The 17,573-nt window shown below is 39.9% G+C and overlaps 3 protein-coding genes across 3 annotated transcripts; 2 read left to right on the plus strand and 1 right to left on the minus strand.

The window, feature by feature from the left end:
* Positions 1 to 33: 33 nt before the first annotated feature.
* Positions 34 to 9,163, plus strand: LOC111071369 (sodium- and chloride-dependent glycine transporter 2). Its single transcript, XM_022362668.2, is given in 9 exon segments — positions 34 to 214; positions 772 to 1,207; positions 1,474 to 1,752; positions 5,640 to 5,793; positions 5,858 to 6,125; positions 6,187 to 6,290; positions 6,351 to 6,717; positions 6,797 to 7,006; positions 7,065 to 9,163. Coding segments are annotated over 9 exon segments (3,816 nt in total). The 5' UTR covers positions 34 to 154; the 3' UTR covers positions 9,003 to 9,163.
* A 4,540-nt stretch (positions 9,164 to 13,703) lies between these two features.
* Positions 13,704 to 14,626, plus strand: LOC111071367 (dynein light chain roadblock-type 1). Its single transcript, XM_022362667.2, has 2 exons — positions 13,704 to 14,035; positions 14,110 to 14,626. The coding sequence occupies exons 1-2, from the start codon at positions 14,015 to 14,017 to the stop codon at positions 14,455 to 14,457; spliced, it is 369 nt and encodes a 122-aa protein (XP_022218359.1). The 5' UTR covers positions 13,704 to 14,014; the 3' UTR covers positions 14,458 to 14,626.
* A 336-nt stretch (positions 14,627 to 14,962) lies between these two features.
* Positions 14,963 to 16,715, minus strand: LOC111071365 (inactive peptidyl-prolyl cis-trans isomerase shutdown). The gene is made up of 3 exons (XM_022362665.2): positions 16,578 to 16,715; positions 15,755 to 16,511; positions 14,963 to 15,686 (listed from the first exon to the last, which is right to left on the minus strand). Exons 1-3 carry the CDS (start codon positions 16,631 to 16,633, stop codon positions 15,168 to 15,170), a joined length of 1,332 nt encoding a protein of 443 aa, XP_022218357.1. The 5' UTR covers positions 16,634 to 16,715; the 3' UTR covers positions 14,963 to 15,167.
* Positions 16,716 to 17,573: the final 858 nt, after the last annotated feature.

Below are 17,573 nucleotides of genomic sequence, written 5' to 3' on the forward strand. Positions count from 1 at the left end.
GAAATAGTGGGAGATTGGTACAGAGAACAGCAGTTTCCACCGCTTCGACACGCTCGGGCAGAAAATTCATCTAAGCAGCTGTACTGAACTAATCAAAACCACTCGAAAAGGACAACAGTAACCCATGGATAAGAAATTTAAGAGTAAAGCTAAAATGAAAGGACTAAAGCCTAACAAAGAGTCGAGTACTAGGCTAGATGTGGATCTATGGGAGGTAAGTGTATATTATAAAGAGACATGCATCGGAGCTGAGCAGTTTTAGCCTTAGTTAACCCTTAGTTGTGAGCTGAAATTATTACATTCATATTTCGTTTGAATCATTACACATTACACATATAAAATCAGCTTTTTTTTATAAGCAAAAAAATACATACAAACATATGTAAATATGTACATAGGTATACTTAAAGAAAAATTTTTTCATTATTTTTAAAATTTTGTAGCATAATTTTGGTTGTGAAATATTACATACAAATTATAATTTTTTTTATCAGGAAAATGGCTATATCGACTCGACTATGGAGTCTTATCAAAAATAAATATACTTTATGGGGTGGGAGACGTTTCCATCTTTGCGTTACACAGATCCACTTTTACCTTAAATGGAATATACCCCTTAACTCTTCAAGTATGGGTATAAAAAGGAACTTGAATCTTTTTAGTTGCTCTGCACTCGATGAACTGTGATAACTGGCAGTGGGCCAAACGGCTGTCGTATGTTCTCCAGACTGACCTACCAAAATATTATTATTTTTGTTCCGTGCATTCCAGGAAAACGAAGATCGCTACACCACCATCGACATGCCGGGATCAAAGGCACTGGGCAAGAAGGGCTGTGCAGAAGTGGTCATCGGAGGAGGAGGAAGAGGAAACGCACCAGTAACGGGAGCAGCGGGTGGAACTCTACCTGGGGTTGTCTGTCCAGCTAATGCATCGGCCATGGCCAAAGACGTCGTCTCAACACCAAAGGCATCCAAGGCTGCACAAATAAGCACCACCCCCACAGCGTTAAGCATTGGTGGCTGCGCCTCTGGCACTGCTCTGGTCACCCTCGATGCCGCGCTCGTGGAGGCTGCAGATGCTGAGGCTGAGCCGGAGCGGGGCAATTGGAGCGGTCGCTTCGACTTTCTGCTCTCGCTGCTGGGGTACTCCGTGGGCTTGGGAAATGTCTGGCGCTTTCCCTATCTTTGCTACAACAATGGCGGAGGTAAGTGACAGCGATGCGCACATATAACATACTTCTTTTCCTACCCACCTCTTTTCAGAGGGTACATATTGCTATTAGTAGTTTTGGGTTGGGTTAATAGTCGACACGTTAAAAGTCCGTCTGTTAGTATTTTACGGTACAGTTGCTACATGCCATACGAAGCATCGGTTATTACGAGTATATAAGGTTATTAAAGAATCGGCCAGCCGAAGCTCGTAAGCTCGTTTCTTGATCGTAAATATTTATAACTACTGTATCCTCTTCAGGTGCTTTTTTGATTCCATTCACCATAATGCTGGTGATTGCAGGACTGCCGCTAATGTTTATGGAACTGTCGTTTGGCCAATACGCTGCATTGGGACCAGTGGCCGTATACAGGCGCTTCTGCCCTCTTTTTCGCGGCCTGGGTACTGGCATGATCCTGGTATCGGCTATCGTTATGCTTTACTACAACCTAATCATTGCTTGGACCATATTCTATATGTTTGCCTCGCTGGGCACTACGCTTCCTTGGCAGAACTGCGAGCCGGCATGGAGCACGAAACGTGAGTAGATAAACGAGTCCCTCTGGGGCTCCGGCTCGGGCTGGGGCTGGGACTGCGGCGGGTAAGTGGATAATACGATGGCTACAATTAATTAATAGCCCAGGCCACGCAAGACAAGAACAAATGGAACAATAAGTGGCAGATTCCCTCTCATCTTTGTTACGTTTTCGGAAATAAATTAACCAAATTACAAGCTGTCAAAAGTGGAACTTTGTTTTTTTTTTGTTTTGCCTCAGTTCTGTTTCTTGTTTCGTTTTTTTCATTTTATTTTCCTTCTGGCACGTGGCCTGGTTGGGAAAACACATGGCTTCAGGGCAACTGAGACTGGGTAAGGGAATTGAGAGAGGTACGTAACCAGGATACATACATACATAAGAGACAATGGGGATGACAAATACTGTGGGTGAGCATAAAAATAAACATAAACCTAAATCTAAACGCAAACACAAAAACAAGAAATTCCACAGGAACTTTAAAAAAGTTGAAAATCATTGCGAATAAATATATGAATTATAAAAACAATTTTAGTTATCAATTTATTTTAAAATTCGATAATAGTACAAAGTGATAATACACTCACTGGGTTCTATATACATATAAAACAAGTATTTCTTTCTCAGGATTATATAATACGTACTCATCTCTCTGTATAACCGGAAAATAGGAAGTATAAAGAAAGAACAGGAGGCTAAATAATAACAATAATCTCGGGGAAACCAAAAGGCGCCTTAGCATAGGCAATTGTTTCTCTGCTCTCTCTTTCTGGCATCCTGCTAGAGGGTATTATGATTTTTACCACATGTTTGCTACGAGTCGTCAATGGATCTTAAAGGGTATCCAGAGTATCTAAAGTGTTAGGTGAAGTTTCTGTGCATGTTTACGTATGTATGTACAAAATGGCGTGTTAAACAGGGAGAGTTAAACACTGGCTTCTGAAATGGCATTTTGGAGAAAAGAACAGGGCAAAGGAAAATCCCCTTGAACTTTCAAAGGTGACAAAGGAGACACTTCCAGCCACTTTGTTTTACACGTAAAAGATGCTGAAAAACTTCCTGTTGTAGAAAAAAGTTTAATATATCTTCTGATTATAATCAGAATATTTCATACCTCTTATTAACACACATAATTATGTGTGTTAATAAGAGGTATGAAATATTCTGGACAATCTCCAGTTTCGATTCTCATCTTCCGTTTGATTCTTTTGCCCTCTCATGTTTCATTTCTTTATGCGCCCTGGTACCAGACCATAACGCACACACAAGTACATAAAAACACATTGTACATAGATAATTTCAACAACTAATACATATGTGTTCTCGAACATAGTATCTGTATGTACAGCGCACACAAGCTCAATTGGCTGTGTCTGTATACAAGGCAACAGGAACAACAATAACTATCGTCCGATGCCATTGCCATTGAAAGTTTTACACATACACATCATACTCCCACAAGCATAGAACACACACACACTCGAACAGCGATGATTTAACACAAGACAGGGGACACTGGGGACTGATTCAGAGACTGAGAATCCGACTCGGGCTGAGGAATAGCATTTCTCTGGAGAAATTAGGAATCGATAGATGGTGGATACCGTCCTCTTCCGTAGTTCTCTGTCTTGTTCTGCGGTAAACGTCAGCTGAAATCTTTAAAATAACACAAAATTATGTCTCAACTGTTTTTGACATTCAATCGCTAGCTCTGGAGAGAAACACTGTGCAACCTTGGTACGGACTTTCTAGCTTAAGCTCTTGAGATACACAGCAAGAAAAAGTTGAAACGAGGCAGAGAGGAAGATTATAGACAGAGAGAGATAGATAGAGAGAGAGAGAGTGTGTCGTAGCAGACACGCAATTTCTTAAGGATTTCATTTATTGACACTTTTTGCCTCTCCTTCGGATTCGCCTTCGTTTTCGCCTCCATCCATCCACCCCACCCACTGTCATCCAGGCAGAGCATGTCTGACCTCCTTGAGAGAGCTCTGGCTGTCTTGTCGCTGTTGTCCTTGTCTTCTTTTCAGTCTGTTTTAGATGACAAATGTTTACGTTTAGTGTCATGATTAAAATGTGTTTAACTTTGTTTGCCAATTGATTGAAAGTCTCAAACTCTCCATCTACCTCTTGTTTAGATCTCCAAACAAGTTTCTCTTCTTTTGAGTATATATTTGTTTACGAATATGTACATATTTATGTATGTCTATAATAAAGACTCTATATACATATAAGTATTTGATGAGCCTAATAGCGTGTTGGATTAGATAAGAGAAAGAAGGAATAGAAAGAAAGGATTGCTGGACCAGAAAGGTTTTAATTCTTTGTACTGGAATTCGTGATACCTGAATGGGTATTATATTTAAAAATAAGCCAGACGTTCTTTCAATGAGAATGTTACCTAAAGTGAAGCTGACAATATCCGAAATCTTAGACCTTCTACCTTTGCCTAAACACTGCCATTCCGTTCTCTATGATTAAAATAAACTCCCTTATCAGCTCTCCACCCAGTTGGCCCTCAAGCTTAAAGGTCACCAAATTTGAGCCCAATATTGTGTGTCACATGCAGAGGGAATTGTTGCTTGTAAATAGGGGATGTGGGTGTGGATGTACCACGCCAACATGTAGACACGCCTGAAACTGTTTTCCCTTACTCAAATAAAATGCTATATGATTCGTATGTAGGGGTCGCCCGTGTGTGTGTGTGTAATCAGATTAATTGCAGAGCAAACAGATTCAGACCGGAGCAAAATTAAAAGGCTTGTAAACACTTTGAAGTTTTGCCAGCTACCCCGACCCAAGCCGCAAGAAGAAATTGTTTTCACATTTTTAATTCTGGATGCTGATGGATTGATGAATACAAATTCGTGTGTGTTGGGGGAGACCTGAAAATCCATCAAACGTTTAACCTTAGCTCATGTTTTGGTTTTACATCCATGTCCATCCTTATCAGTTGTATATAGAATTATCTTCTGACACCACTGTGTATAAGTAACAGGTAGTCTAGAGCATTGTCTAACTGCTTCTGGGGCGATATATCCGACTGGCCAGATCGTACGCACACCTTGCGCACAGTTAGTTATCTCTGTGGTCAACGGCAGCTCCAAATTAAAAAATCGCGTTTATACATCGCACTATGGGGAAATTCTGGGTTTTCTCATGTTTCCCAATCTTCCAGTCTAAACCCAATGTAAACCACACTTTTATTTTGGTTGCTTACCATATTTTTGCACCATTACTGCACACACATGTAAAATTTCAGGCGATGTGGCTGCTGACAGAGCTCATGCCGTGCGAAATAAACTTCTTCAAGACTGAAAGTTGGGGGAAATTGAGTAAAAGTGAGTTTGGATATGGATCAAACTTAAATCAGCTTAGAGTCCCGGCAGAGAGACTCTCGCGATGGGTATGTACGGCGTGAGGCAGACTGATCTCCCATTGACCTTTTACTTCAACAACTTTGCAAAATTTTAAAGAATTTCAAGTTCAAATAATATGGGAAAAGTGAGCCAAAGGGTTGAGGACAAGGCCGGGCTATAACCTGAAGTCCCATCCCTTTTCAACAATACCTCTTAACCTTTCAGTCCCTTTTTATGCGGTCAAACATTGCTGTCGGACGAGCAGTGGGTAAGTCAGTCATTGCACCTGATGTGGTTAGGGTTGGGACTGCCATTGCCCCCTTTCATGCTTATCCATGTTTTGCTGCTTTGTCCTTTTAATTATGTAGCCGCACGCAAAAAGTTGGACCTCATGCCGTTCTCTAGTGCCAGCGACAAATAGTTCATAAATATTCAAATGCCTTTGCCCTTTTCATGTATAATTCTGGAGCAATGGAATGATAGGGGGGTGACTATCCCGCCTGTTCCACTTGTTGACAGCTTAAGCTTTTTCCAGATTGCTTCTCGTATGTCCAGGCGGATCAGTGCGATGCCACCAACGGCACCTACTATCTACGCACCTGTTACAATTCCACCATGGCCGAAGAAAATAACATCACGGCCCTGGCCCTGCATGCGCTGAAGCGTCCACCAGCCGAGGAGTACTTCAAGTGTGTTCCCCCAATGGGACCCCTCTCTTCCTTGTTTCAAAGTGATTTTTCTTGCATTTTGCAGCAATTTTGTGCTGGGTCTGTCGTCCGGCATCGAGGAGACTGGCAGCATTAAGCCGTCTTTGGCGGGCTGCCTCTTCATGGCCTGGGTGATTGTGTTCCTCTGCCTGTGCAAGGGTGTGCAGTCCTCCGGCAAGGTTGTGTACTTCACCGCTCTCTTTCCGTACGTCGTTCTGGTCATACTGTTTGTGCGGGGTGTAACCCTTCCCGGCGCCAGTACTGGCATACTATTCTATCTGACACCCGACTGGAAGCAGCTGGCCAATGCCCAGGTAGATATTGATCCACAGCACGGACCTGCATGACCTTCATTCTCTCGTGTTCTGTTCTCAGGTGTGGGGCGATGCGGCTGTGCAGATATTCTTTGCGCTGAGTCCCTCCTGGGGTGGCCTGATTACCCTCTCCTCCTACAACAAGTTCTCCAACAATTGCTACAAGTGAGTGAACTGTTTCTCAACTAAAGTATCAAGTAGAATTAAATATTGAATCTCCTCCAGGGACTCCATGATCGTGGCTTTCTGCAATATTGCCACCTCGTTCTTCGCTGGGCTGGTGATCTTCTCTATCATTGGCTTCCTGGCTCATGAACTGGATGTGGATGTGGGAAAAGTGGTTGACCAGGGTGCTGGCCTGGCATTCATTGTCTACCCGGAGGTCGTGACCCGTCTGCCAATCTCCCCGATGTGGTCGGTACTCTTCTTTGTAATGCTTTTGACCCTGGGCCTGGACTCGCAGTTCGCTTTGATGGAAACAGTGACCACGGCCATTTTGGACAAGTTTCCCAACCTGCGTCACTCCAAGATTTGGGTGGTGCTGTCGGTGGCTATATTTGGTTACATCGGCGGGCTCGGCTTCACCACAAATGTGAGTATCAATATGGTCGACAATCACCTCCAGGATCTTAAATATTTGATTTATTATTTATTTTATTTGTTGTCTTTAGAGCGGGATGTATTGGCTCCAACTGATGGACAAATATGCAGCCAATTGGTCTGTCCTACTAATTGCCATCTCGGAGTGCATTCTTATTTCCTGGGTGTACGGATCACAGCGTTTCCTCAACGACATCCAGGGCATGATTGGCAAGCGATCCTGGCTGTGGAACACCTTCTGGGGCATCATGTGGCGGTACATAACCCCAGCTACTCTTCTGGTGAGCTTCTATCAGCGCTCGATCTGCGATACTTGACTGAGCATTGTTCCGGTTTCAGTTCATCCTGTTCTTCAATTGGGTGGAATACAAGCCGGCCAAGTATGGGCACTACGTCTATCCCTTGTGGGCTGACACTGTGGGATGGATCATCGGACTGCTGCCTGTCTTTATTGTGTTCTTGGTAGGTTTTCAGCAGATCTGGAAGGCGCCCAAGCACCTCAGCTTCCTGGAGCGTATCAAGTTTCTCCTTAAGCCCACCGCCGAATGGGGGCCGGCGGGCAGACCCTGCGTCAACCTGCATATCGAACGTTATCAGACACAGAACTACGATGGCGTGACCAATGCACAGATCCTGATCCAAGGATCCTCCGATGTGCCAGCATATGAGGATGGCGAAGCTAATGCCAATGCCAATGGCAGTGGCATTGGGAACAACACCCAAAACGGCTACTGCGACGAGGCTATGCAACTCTGAGAGCGGGTGAAGGCATCCTCGTCGACGGTGGTGACCGTTGATGTGGATGTTGATCTCCTGCCACTGGCAACGGTTGGCAAGCTTCCAGGACCAAGCATCTTGAAGTCCTCAGCGAAGCACAGCAGCATTCAACAGCCGGTTGATGAGAATAGTAAGCACAGGAGCCAGGCTCAGACACTCACACATGCTCAGACCATTGCCAACAAGCAGCCAGTCGTCATGACAGATAAGGAAAAAGAGAGCAACCAAACTGACGAGCAAAATTTGGTTAGCACTACCAAAGTTCTGGCTACAGGTACGATGAGCAGCGGACGTGAATGCATCACCATGTCCACATTCGCAGGAGTAGGGGAGAAGGACTCCAAGAAAGTAAATCCACCAACACTTATAACTGTTGCGTCGGTCAAAGCGTCCATGACATCTGGTGGACCTCCCTTGAAGACTGTTGCAGCTCCTACAAAATTCGTTGCTGCTGAGGCTGAGGCCCCCAAGGTGTCACCGACAGCAGCTATTTCCTCTACCGTAGCTCCGATCAAAACGACTTCATCAGCAGCGGCGGCTGCTTGTTTAGTCTCAGCAAGGACCCCCGAGCTAGCACAGCCCAAAACAACTTCTGCTGAGGACAAGCCGATATCAGGGCCAACTATAAATCCCACTGAAACGAAACCAACCGCACCTTTGACAGCGGCTAAGCCAAAAACTACAGCTGCATCGACAGCAAAAGTTAATGTGGCCAGCACAACAGCAGTAAATGCCAAAATGATTGAAAATGCATCAGCTTCAACCACTCAGAAGCCGCAAGTAGCTACCGGTATAACTGTGACGACAATTACCCAGACAGCTGTTTGTGTTGCCAATGAGAGAGCGAAGGCATCGCCAACTGCTGTCAAAGGAATGTCGATTTCAGTGATTTCCACAACAGCAACTATAGCGAATACAACACCAAAATCCAAAGCAGCAAAGGCTATAACAGTAGTACCCGCTGGTACCACACCAGCAGCCACCTTTGAAGCCTCAAAGACATCAGTGGCAGCTACTCCCACAGAAGCTAATCCTGCAGTAAAAGCTTCTACCAAGAGCACAACAACCAAGGGATTATCTTCAAAGCCTACAATAAGTGCAACAAAAGCCACGCCAGCAACTGCCAAGCTACCCGTGGGATCGGAAACCGCCCCAAGGGAAATATTATCTGTCAAACCATCGACCACAGCTCCTCAAACAACATGCAGCCCTGCAGCATTTGACATCGCAACAAAAGCAAAAAACAACATTAAGACCACCAAACCAGGCACTGCGAAGCCAATGGCTGCAAGTCCCACAAAGTCGACAGTCAAGCCAATAAAGCCAATGGCAACCAGTCCTACAAAAACAGTAAAAGGAAAGTCCACAACATCACCTGGAACCTCTGCCAAGGCAGCCGCATCTACAGCTGGAACCTCTGGTAAGACAGGAGCACCTACCAGTAAGGCCACTAGCAGCCACAGCAAAGCGAAAGCAAATTTATCAGCGGCAACTAAATAGGCAGACGAAGTGATCTCGTAATCTCATAAAACTAAAAAGAGGTAAATGGGATGGAATGAATGAAAACTGTTAAGTTCATAATATAACCCAATATCGAATACTATTTTTATAAGTACATACAGCTAAGCAAACCATTTTTGTTAGCCTAACGGGAAACCTAACCATATATGTATGAATGATATGCGTTTGAATGTTGACATAGATAATCGGAGAGAAGATATTTTAGAAAGCTTTAATTTGGATTAGCTTTTACTTTTGGGAGGCAGGCAGGTAGGGGTAGGCAGCCAGACATAAAGTGGATTATGAACGGGGGTTTCCAACGAGAAAGACAAAACAGAAAACAGTAAAACCTTCATGTTTCCTATGAGAAAGTACCTATTTATGAGAATTCTGTTCCTTAGTACCTAACCACAGAAGATATAATATCATGGATCGGATTGGATGTGGATATGCATTTGGAAAGACTTGATTGCAATTACGAACAAGTTAACGTAGAATTTAGTAGGATAAAAGAGGGCTCCCGCTCATCGCAAAGATTGTCCTGTAGTTTGTTTATATGTATGGTTATATGGATGTAAGTACATACAGTACATGCATACATAAATATATATGTATATGATTGTGGGAATATAAAGCCCAATTTGATCCCGAAATCAAAGGAAATTGAGAGCAATGGCAAAAGCAAACGTTTGAAGTTTTTAACCAAAAACAATTTATATAAAAATATACACATATTATAAAAATAAAAACAAGAACGCATTTCTTTGTTTGTGTTGTTTTATACCACAAATATTTTAAAAAATATGTTGCAAAGACCGAATGCGGGACGGATTAGAAAGGGTAATTTTTGATTTTATATACAGAGCTCCTATATACATAAATACATATACTCGTATGTATATCATCATCTGTGTAAATTTATGTATTTCTATCTATCTATCTGTATGTATACACTCGGTGCATCCCCTGTTTCCTTAGGCCTAACCAAATGAGAGACTCATGTACCTAAATGAAAAAAATTAAGTTGCATCAAATCCAATTGATTTGCGTGCAGTTGTACCAGTATGTATGATTAAGAAGCAAAAATATATTTAGAAATGTCTTATGTGTGCGAACTAGTAGAGATACTAAACCAAAATCAAAATGCTCATAGAAAAAAAGAACAAAACAAAAAACAATAACTATTACTACAATTCAAGAATTTATATAACCATTGTTGTGTATTCATGTTTGAAATGTAATTGATTAGCTGCCCAAATTAGTGGCAAGAAAACGAGATATTAAATATACGTATACATATTATGATTAAATATACACATATAGATATATATTTATAAAACATATATATATTATATAAACATTTGCATGTGTTTATATCTGTAGTTACATATGTAGTTAAGAACATAAACTATATGTTAAATTACCAGTACTGATATTATTGAAATGTTCATATTGTCCATTCTGTAATTGTAATACGTAAATATTTTGCGTCATAATATAAAAAATCATTTAAAAGTCAGTAATTTGGTTAAGTGTGCCTATCAATATATAATTTTATTGATTAAAATCCTTTACCCAAAAAACCTCGAAAAATGTGTGATAAATAATTTGAACATGCTCAACATACTTAGTTTTCAATTTAACTATGTCAACACATGTTAGTCGTAAGTCATGGAAACAGGAATATTCAAGTAAAAGTTGTTGTCATTTGGGTTCGTTGTTGTTGTTGTTGTTTTTTAGCGCAGTAGCTGTGACCCAAGCCTACATACACATGTACCTAGAATCTATTTTTATCAGACACATAACATAAAGCGAATATATATCTGCATATATGTATGTACTTACAAGTATTTGCACATGAATAATCCATTGATGTTGCATGTTTGTTAATTGAAATGGATGTGTACCTGTGACAAACCCCGAGATTAAATTAAAATCTAAGCAAAAACCAAGAGAAAACAGAATTATCAACAATAATATACATACGAGTAGATACTGAAATACATAATGGCTGTCAAACAATATTATGAAAGGGCAATTGTATTGTAAATAATATATTTAATAATTAAATAGGTAATACCGAAAATCAAAAGCAATTTGCTCAAATCTTAACAGCAAGAAAGGAAAAAAAAACCCAAATACCTGTCAATTCAGATACATTTTTTTTACATTATTTTTCATTATTAGGAGAAAACGTAAGAAACGTAAGAAATGTAAGAAGAATATGTGGTACTCCACAGTACAGAGTAGCTTCATATTTATACCAAGTTTTGAACTGTAAAGTGAATAGAATAGATATTGAAATGTAACTTGATGGCGTTCGGAATACAATTAAATTTAAAATATTCATATCGATGTACCCAACAAAATTCCTGCAACCTTTGTAACATCCCACCCGCTAAATGTACAGATTTGTACATACATACATATGTACCTATGTACTATATATGGGCATTTCCGACCAAATGTCCACCATGCCAAAAAACATATTAATGTACATGTTAAAACTTATTTTGTACATATAACATTAAATGTTTAAAAAAGTCCTATCCAACTCGCAGACTCAAACACTAAATCTGTTTTTGGCAACGTTACGTCGCACAGTGGGCCCTTCGGCCATTTCAGCTTGCGAAATTAATTACTTCTGAACGAATCAAGATATTTTCATAAAATAAACTGCATTTGAAGGGAAAATCTTTCAAAATTTAGTCTGCAAGATGTAATGGTGCTACAAATTCTATAAGCCTTACAATAAATAGTCAAAGTTTAACTTTGATTCCGGTGAATATTTCCGGTGCATTATGTGCTAAGTTTTGCTTTTTTTTCCATCGATAAATAAAGTTAAATGGTTATTTTCACTACATGTAATAATTTTAAATTTTATTTTTAATCAATTATAATTTTTGAAATTTTTGGGAGAAAAAAATACAATTTTTTATTATAAAACTTATTTCAGAATTTTATTATTTTCTACCTTGTAAAAAATATCCCATAAACTTACAATTTTTATTTTTTTTATACTCCGATTTATTTTGAGATATCACATTTCTAATAGATGAAATATAAGAAAACATTAGAATATTGACCTCATATTTGGCCGTTTTTCAACTTTGACTTGACTTTAAAAAAAGTATTTTTTTGTTTTCACGAAATTTTTTTTTTATTCATACTCTTTGAATATTCTTTTACCTAAGTTTAAAGCCCATATTTGCGCATCGGACCTGTTTGGCCTCTACATCGATAACAGTGACGCTACCTCGCACGACATTTGGATTTTGTATGGGGAATTAGAGCTGCGTCATTGTTATCGATGTAGGGGCAGGTCCGCTTCACAAATATTGACTACATTCCCAAGGTAATGGAATATTTAAAGAGCACGTATTAAAAAATGTCGGTAATACAAAAGTATACTTTTTGTACTTCAAGTCAAAGTTGAAAAACAACCCAAAAGCTAGATGATTTGGAAAAAACGGGTTTATTTAAAACTGTCTATGCAACGGACCAGTTTTTCATTGAATATTGATAAAAATGAATACATCTAGTAAAAAATACCAAAAACATAAGGATACCTCACACAGTTTTCTTTTTATTCTACCTGAAAGATTCAGTATGTCAATAAAAGTTGAATAAACTTTTGCACACGGAAATAATTTTTAACTTTGATTTCTCATATCTCCTAAACTAAAAGTCCGATTTTTTTATACTGGCATTTTGAAAGCTCTGGAAAATTCTATATCGGATTCGTGTATTGGATTTATCATAAAATTAATAGACTTTTGCCACCTCTTTGCGGTTGAGGCCCCAATGTGCGTCGGTCACATTTTTTGGAATTTAAGGTGACGCCAGAATGAAAATGCCCATATGTATGTACAAATAAGCAAATAGAAAAACAAAAGTCTTTAAAATGTGCATCGTTAAAACTATTATACAAATACTCGTATTTATACTATATTTTGCTGTTTCGGTAATTAAATAATATGTATGTATGTATTATTTATGTTATACCCCATGTTTGAAGTGTAAGCAAAATATACTCCAATAATGCCAAACAAAAACAAAAAAACATTGAATTTAGGCAAAGAAGCGGATATGGAATTATTGGACAATTTATAATGAAAATTAAAAATTAATAAAAATTAATGGGTTTTAACAGAAAAAACAATTTTTGTATATATCAAAAACTAAAATATTGTGGAGGGAAACAAGGATGATAGTTTTCCCACGGATTTGATAACCGTAATGGGCACCGAAGGCAAATTCCCACCTGTTCAATCAATCTACCTCCTCTTGCATTTACGGCATTAATTATTGGAAAATTAACCCGGCCAAAGAGAGGGGCAACACTCTCAAAACTCAATCCAAACAAACGCGCAATCAAAATTGAATTATGAAATTCGTTGTCTCCGGGCGGACTCGACCCTACGTCATTGTCATTAAAACAGTCAGCAAGTCTCAACGCGCAGCACCATATATGCCTTCTCACAATCGTCGAAAATTTGTGTATTTTCTTGTGCAAACTGGTTGAACTGCTTAGCATCAATGCATTCGGCTTATATTAAAACTGCTTTGAAACTGCTTAATTAGCCGCCAAAATGTTTAAGTTTTAAATAATATTGGAGCTTTCGCACCATTCAATCCATTCATAATTCAATTTTAATGGTTTAAAATGTGTGTTAAATTGTTGATAATACAAAAACCGTTTTCGGCTCCTTACGAAAACATTGGGAACTGAAGATCGCAACTAAGATGAGACTTAAAATTTTTAGCATTTTGGCAATGGTTCTGGTATTTATGATGAGAGTCATTGGCAAACGATTGGCGGATTACAAATGGTGTACCGTGGCAGTGGATGGAGTGTGTGCCTAGTTACTTTTCCTATTGTAAAATTTTCACAATAAAAAGTTCTTATTGATTTAGCAAGCTTAGCGTTAGTTGATTTCAGAAAGTATTTAAATTATATTAGAGCTCCCAGCTGATCCCAAAGCGTAGAGCTCTGAGATACACTACATACAATGCAGGCAGCCGAAACTGAGGTGCATATGTACATACAAATCTGTGTAACTTAGACCTCAAAGTATTCTAACTCAACTAATCGCCAATTCCACAGCCCAAGCGTACCAAGAGTTATATTGATGAGGTCTACCGCCTCTTGGAAGAAAAGCCAGGGGTCGAAGATATATTAATCATGAATCGTTCGGGTGTGCCGATCAAAACTTCAATGGAACGTCAAGACGCACTCCAACATGCCTGTCTCTATGAGAACTTGCGTGAAAAGTGTCAGGCATTTCTATCGAAAATGGAGCCACCGCAGCTCCTGACCATGTTGCGAGTCCGTACCAGATTGCACGAGGTCCTGCTAACACCTGATGGCAAGATAACCGTTTTGGTAGTGCAAAATCCAAAAGATACACATCTTAAGGTTCAGGATTTAAATAGCCATTCCTCCAATTTTTAAATAATTACTCCTATATTTATACACGTTTTTAGTCATTCCATTTGTAACACGTAAGACATTCCTCTCACACTGCACACAGCGCAAACGCACGCAAAGCTGTTCCTTTATCTGACTACCTGAATACAAATTGAAATCAAATAAAGTTCTGTATAGAACATCTGTAGACTGGGAAACGGGGACAGTTTTCTGACTGTCATCGATCGAAGAGTACCTAACATGTCCGCCCAATTAACTACAGGTATTCAAATACATTTAAGCTTCGTTGTCCCAGTGCAAGTCGGGCGCTTAACCAAAGCCTCAGCAAATAAACGTTGCAACCGGCTACCGCCATGACTGGTCGTGCATTTTTCTGTTTATAACAAACATATCACCTCAAATACCTATGAGCTACAGGAAGTTCACACACGTCCTAGGTTGTACCTGTCTGTATTGTCTGCAGCGTCAGCTGGCCCAGGACATTCAGCTAAATAACTAAATATATTCCAAAACAAACGAGAAGTTCTGTCCAACAGAAAGATGATATATTCTTGTACTCGTATTTATAAAACACATTTCAGTTTTCATATTCTTCAGTATGTAAAAAATAAACGTTAAGTTCTTCTAGAACTAATGATTTTATACCATTTTGATTTTTGATTTCTTTGTGAAATATAAAGTATAGAAAAGTTGGCAGCATACGCTTAACATCTAATCCTTCAATGAGAAGTGCATCACTTTAGATTCAGCTTGGACAGTGTCAAGACATTCTCGTCAATGGGGGACACTGTTAGTTTCATTTTGTGCTCCTTGGCCATTTTGGATAACATTTCGATGTCAGAGTTCATATAAACACCCCGCAAAAGTCCCATCGACGTTTTTTCGGAAGTCCCAAACTCCTTCACAAGTTTTTCAAGACTGGGATTACATTTGGTTCCTTCCTTCACATCCTTTGACTTCTGGGCTGACAACGCACGAGTCCAAATATCTTGAGTTTCCTCTTTGTATTTTTTAATTGTTTTATCCAGATCGGTTATCTTATCGCTGATCTCAGTGCTACCGGGCTGCTTGGCCTGAGCCTGCATAAAAATACAACGAGCACGTTCGTATTCTCCTAAAGCGGACAGGGCGCATCCCTCCTGGAAAAGCGCCTTACAGGAAGGCTTATTTTCAGTGAGACGCCGCAAGGCTTTCATTGTGATGCACACACGTTTGGGATGGTGCAATTTATTGTAGCAGATCATCAAGTTTTGCTAAAAAAGTTAAACAAAAAAATAACAAACATATCAGTAGGGATCGGATAAAAAAATTGCATAATTACGTTGAGAGTGATCAAGAGAGCGATTTGCTTGCGCTCATCCTCATCATCGGCCAGGCGGCAATAGTTCAGAGAGCTCACGGCCCTCTCGAAGGCAGTGACGGCGTTGCGGTAGCGATAGCGCTTCACACAGTCCTTGCCATGCATGTTCATGTCTAAAGCTTTGGGATAAACAACTACGAACTTGTCCCGATCCACAGCGGACATGGCCGCGAAGGCATCCGAGTCCCCGATCAACGTAAAGTGGAGAACTTCGATTTTGAAAAGTCCATCTGCACGTGGTTTAATGCGCGGCGGGCAGCCCATCTCGTGAAACAGCAACTTATAGGATATAATAAATTCGGCCTTCTCATATGTCCTCATGGTAAGTACAGCGGCCTGGAGGCCTTCCAGCACATCGCAGCCCGCACCGGTCTCAAAATAGAATTTACTGCGGCGCATAAGTGACGAATCAAATGGAGAATTCTCGCCTTCCCAATAGCCACTGTAGCGCACAGCGACACGTGCCTTGTCTGGAACCAGGCCCCGGTCCTGGTGGCCTTCACGTGTTATGCGTTTGAAAATGTTCGCATTGATAGGCACCATCAATTTCTTGAGTTCTTCGAACGATTGGGTCCACGGCGAAGCGAGCTCCTCTTCATCAACATCTGGCCCGGTATCACTCTCACTTTCTTCCATTTCGTCGACATTAAAATCATCATCGCCAGCACTAAATGGCGACTGTTCCACCTCGAATTGTGAGCCAGAGCCAATGAGTTTTCTAGAACATTAAAAGATTCGTCTAGCAAGCACGTGAACATGAAATTGATTAAACTGCGATGCTTACTCAAGTTGTAGTGGCTCCTTTAGCATTTGAGTGCAGTATGCATAATTATCTTCCATTGTTTATTAACTTTTCGCAAGTTTCTTGAAGTTTTTAATTGCGAAAATGCGCGCTAGCCAATGTGACCGTGATTATTGATCAAATATACCCTCTGATCCTCAAAAATATTCCGAAATATACATTTTCATTATCGAAATATACCGTCAATATACTGACGGACACGACAAAATACATTGATATTCCTCAATTTTGATATTCGGTTTGATATTACTAGCTAGTTAGCCCTCTCAGTTTTAAACAAATAATTTTATCCGATAGATACATAAATTTTCTACAAGATTGGCTAGTTTTCAGAACTCTTTTTCATTGAACTGTTTACATAATAAGGTTCAAACAAAAACGGCCAAAGCATTAAATTTAAATGTTGACTAAATGTGACATCATTGTTGCTTGTCAACCAAGATCTTCTATGCGTATGGACTTTTGAATACCTTATTTCCTTTAAATGATGTTAAATGCTTTGTTCCAAGCTCCATTGAAACATTATTTATTTTTATCCTAGATTGACATGTTTTTACTTTATGCACATGTTTGTGTGTTATAAATACATTTATCCCGGTTCTGATACCTATTATTGGTAGTCGTGAGCTGCAAAACTTTGTTAAAATCTTTAGAACAGAGACTGAGTAGTTTCTGCATTAATTGGAGCCTGAAATTACAAACAATATCTCAAGCCCATAATATCCATTTTCCCAAGGTATGCAGATTGTTGCTCATTCCGTGCCAAAGTTGCACAACAATGCTGCTAATTCATTTCCCCATGTTGCTGAAATTTTTCCCATACAAATCAAATGTATCATACGGGAACGCGTATGGAATAAAGATTCATTGTTGCGTCATTGTATGGGAAAAATTTCAGCAACATGCTGCCACACCACGAAAATGAGGGGAAAGTCTCCACAAAAACACTCTATTCTCCACTGAAAAGAGAGCACTCTC

Source organism: Drosophila obscura, unplaced genomic scaffold (genome assembly GCF_018151105.1).
Source record: "Drosophila obscura isolate BZ-5 IFL unplaced genomic scaffold, ASM1815110v1 contig_25, whole genome shotgun sequence".
Lineage (NCBI taxonomy): Eukaryota > Metazoa > Arthropoda > Insecta > Diptera > Drosophilidae > Drosophila > Drosophila obscura.